This window comes from Ichthyophthirius multifiliis (genome assembly GCF_000220395.1).
Source record: "Ichthyophthirius multifiliis unplaced genomic scaffold scaff_1120509250154, whole genome shotgun sequence".
Lineage (NCBI taxonomy): Eukaryota > Ciliophora > Oligohymenophorea > Hymenostomatida > Ichthyophthirius > Ichthyophthirius multifiliis.
This window is the reverse complement of record NW_004087037.1, coordinates 1-3,941: the sequence shown is the minus strand read 5'-3', so window position 1 is coordinate 3,941 and position 3,941 is coordinate 1. Positions and strand designations below refer to the sequence as shown.

Below are 3,941 nucleotides of genomic sequence, written 5' to 3'. Positions count from 1 at the left end.
AGGTATATATTTATATATATATTATTTATATATTAATATTAACTTCATGTAAAATATCTAATAAATATATTAAAAATTCATGAGAATCTTATTAAGTCCCGTCTATAAATTAACACTTTTAGTTATATAAAACATTCAAAAAGTTAACTGGAGAAATAAAATTTTAATTAGATTACCACAATTGGCTTTTGTTATTATTTATTTTATTAAAAATATTATTAAATATAAATTAATTTTTACAGCAATAAATTTGCAAAGCTATTTGTAATTTATCCTTTTGATCCAAATGGACTTTTTTTATTAATTTCTTTTTCGTGTAATTTACTAAAAAAATAATCACATAATGGTGGCACATTACTTAAACATTAAACAGCTTCAATTTTTTTAAAAAACTTTATAAATATAAATTTAATATACAAATTAATAATACCAGAATTTAAAAAACAAGTATTTTATAAATTTTTTAATCCAACTAGTCCATATAAAAATTATTATTCTCCTTCTTAATGATTTATAAATTTAGAATTTTATTTATGTATTAAATTCGGTATTTTTTTATAGTTAATCTATTAATTTAATCAAATGAGTATTTAAAATGTTTAGTTTAAAAATATAAAAAAAAAATTACATCGATTTTTTTTTTTAAAATTGTACTTGGTAATCTATCAAAATTTTAAGTTTTAACATTATTTGAATTATTATCATTTATTCCATTTTATTTAAAATTAACTATTTGTTTATTTTATTAATAAATAATTTTATATTGCCAAAAAAATTAATTTAAATTGGTATTTATTTTAATTTTAAAAATATTAAGTTATTTAATATCAAGCATTTTTAATAATATTATTTGTTTTTTATACTATATTTTATTATTTTAAATTTTATCTTTTACTAATTTTTTTATCATTTCTAGAAATACATGAACCCATCTTTATTTTAAATAAATATTATTTATTATTATTATTTTAAATTTTTTATATATATAAACAATAAAATAATTATATAATATTTTAATTAAATAATTGATTTTTATATATGATTGTAATTATTTACCCATATTTAAATAGATTTTTAAGACAATAAATTACATATATATAGATATATATATATTACTTTTACTATAAAATTTTTTATATTTAAACTTGTTAATTAATAAGATAAATTAAAATAATAAAAAAAAAAAAAAACTTGAATTTAAACTATATAATTTTATAAAAAATAATTTAATATTAATAATTAATTTATATTTTTTTTTTATTTTTATACATAACTAATTATATATCAATTTATTTGATTATAATAAATTATATAAAATATTATTAAAGAAATTAAATAAATATTTAACTTTTAATCATATTTATATTATTTTTTAATTTAAGTTATATATATAATATATACTTAATATATTTAATTTTATATTTAAAAAAATTAAATTAAATTAATTATTGATAGCAATTTTATATATAAATATATTATATACAAAATACAAATTAATTAAAATAAAATATAATTTTTAATAAATAAAATATAATTTATGTTAATTACTTATATGAATAAAATTTAAAATTAATTTTATTTCATTAATAATTATGTAGAATAAAATATAAATGTATTTTTAATATAAAATATAAAAAAAAAGCAAAAAAAATAAAAAAATAAAAAATTTTAATTGAAAAATAAATGAAAACAACTAGTCCAAAATTCATATATAATTCATAAGACTATGAAATATAAGATTATTCAAATAAATAAATTTAGTAATCAGAAAATATTTTAGACTTAACAATTAATCAACTAAACGAACAGCTTGAAAATAATTGTAAAACATATATATATATATATAAAAAAAAAGAAAAAAGTAAATAGCATAATAAACCTAGTAAATAAAAGAAGAATATTAATAAAAGCAAAAAGGGATAAAATTATATAAATTCATATAGAAAGAACAAATAAAATACAAACATTAACCTTAAATTAATTATCAGACAATATTATAGATAATTAAAACGGAGATTAATATATTGAAAATTTATTAAATAGCACAAAACTGAAACCAAAAATTTAAAGAATAATGTAAAGCATAGCTAATGATTTAAATCCAGATAATTAAGAAAGAAAATAAATAGAAATTTAAAGAAGTTCTTTATTTTGGGATCATAATAAATAATTTGAAGACGAAATTGATAAATTTTTACTTAATTTATAAAATTTAGATGAAAAAGTTGATTTTTTTATTTAAAAATAAATAAATATTTTAATTATAAAAGCTTCATAATTGTAATTTATAAGTATAAGAAACCTGTTAAAATCTAGATATTATGGAAGATAATATAAGCGATTTACTTATTTAAAAAAATTAAAATAATCTAAGTAAAGTAGAACCATTACTTGCAAGAAAATAAAAAACCAATAATATTCTAAAAGAATAGCTTGTATAAAGAAACGAAATCAAAAATGAAAAAATATAAAATATTTCATAAATAATGAATTTATTAAATGATCTTTAAAATATTAGGTTTATATTTTAAAATATAATTTAAAAAAAGTAATTTATATAAAAGATAATAAAGAATTTAAGATTTACAAGATTTATTTTGTAAAGAAGAATTAGATAATTAAAATTTTAAGATAAATTACTATATAGATTTTATCGATTAATTAGAAAATGTTTTATTTTTTTCAAATAAAAATAATAATTCAAACAAAACAAAAAAAGCTTGTTAAAATAGAAGAAAATCTCTATATTTTATAAAATGAGGAAAAAATTCTATTAAATGAAGTAGATGAAACAGAAATTTAAGTAAAAAAGAAAAATAAGTATATTTATAAAATATATAATATTAAGTTAGAATTGATTTCTAGTTAATTTATTAATAAAAGTTAATAAGAGGCACGTAAATTTAATGATTTACAATAAAACTAAAGTAAAAGATATGCATTTTAATCCGCAATTGAATATTTTTTAAAATATTCGAATCTGATTTAAATTGATAATATGGATATAAAAGAAATTCTCTAAAAGTTCAAACAAAGCATTTAATTTATTAAACCTTTAATAAAAGAAGATTAGTCTATTCGCTAAGGATTAATAAAAACAAAAGAAACTATAAATGCATTTTCAAATGTACTATAATCTATATAGAATGAGAAAGAAAGAAGAAAAAATTTGATTAAAATTATGGAAAAAATATAAAAATTAAAAGAAGAAGAAGAAAAAAAAAGCCAATATATGAAAGATTTATAAGTTAAAATTGCCCAAATAAAAAAACAAAAAATATGTTTAGAAAAGGACTTTACAAATATGGATAATGATGGAGATTTAGAATAATAAAAAATTTTTAAAAATTATAATAAAGTATATTAAGAATAAGTAGAAGTTTTATAAAATGAACAAAATAAAGTCTTTTAGGATAAAGAAAATATATATAAATAAGTATTTATTTATATTTTTAATATAGTGTATTATTTTTTATTAGTTTATAGAATAAATTGATATTATTAAAAAGTAATATAATGATATAGTTAAAGATTTATTACCTAATAATATCATTGAAAATGATAATGATTTTAAAAATATTAATAATATTATATAAGTTAAAAATTATTTATAAAAAAACTTTTAAAGAATAGGCATAGATTAAAATATTTGAAAATTAAAAAATAAAAATATAAAAAAATCATTAATAATTATTATATATATAAATTATAAATGTTTAAAAAATATAAAAAAAAAAAAAATATAAAAATGTTTTTTTAAACTTATAGTATAATGAAAGTGTAAAATAATAAATAAATATAAAAAATTAATATATATAAAATATAAAATAAATGTGAAATAAATTATTATATAAATATTATAAATAAAAAAAAAAAAAAAATATATATTAAAATTAAAATAAAAATTAAAATTAAAATTAAAATAGAAAATTAAAATTAAA

General features: G+C 12.9%; 1 protein-coding gene across 1 annotated transcript in view, besides 7 other annotated features; it reads right to left on the bottom strand. All coding sequences in view use genetic code 6, as the record gives it.

Moving 5' to 3' along the window:
• IMG5_051310 (ubiquitin carboxyl-terminal hydrolase family protein, putative) overlaps nt 1–566 on the bottom strand; it is a gene marked incomplete at its 5' end in the record, with an annotated part of 1,421 nt that extends 855 nt beyond the window's left edge. Inside the window, 3 exons of the mRNA XM_004037401.1 lie at nt 1–185; nt 241–373; nt 431–566. The exon at nt 1–185 is cut by the window's left edge and continues 855 nt beyond it. Of these exons, the coding sequence (XP_004037449.1) occupies nt 1–185; nt 241–373; nt 431–566 (454 nt within the window). The remainder of the gene's footprint in view (nt 186–240; nt 374–430) is intronic.
• Nucleotides 4–33: a microsatellite.
• A 3,215-nt stretch (nt 567–3,781) lies between the features above and the next one.
• Nucleotides 3,782–3,823: a microsatellite.
• Nucleotides 3,782–3,937: a microsatellite.
• Nucleotides 3,851–3,941: a microsatellite.
• Nucleotides 3,855–3,941: a microsatellite.
• Nucleotides 3,878–3,918: a microsatellite.
• Nucleotides 3,887–3,941: a microsatellite.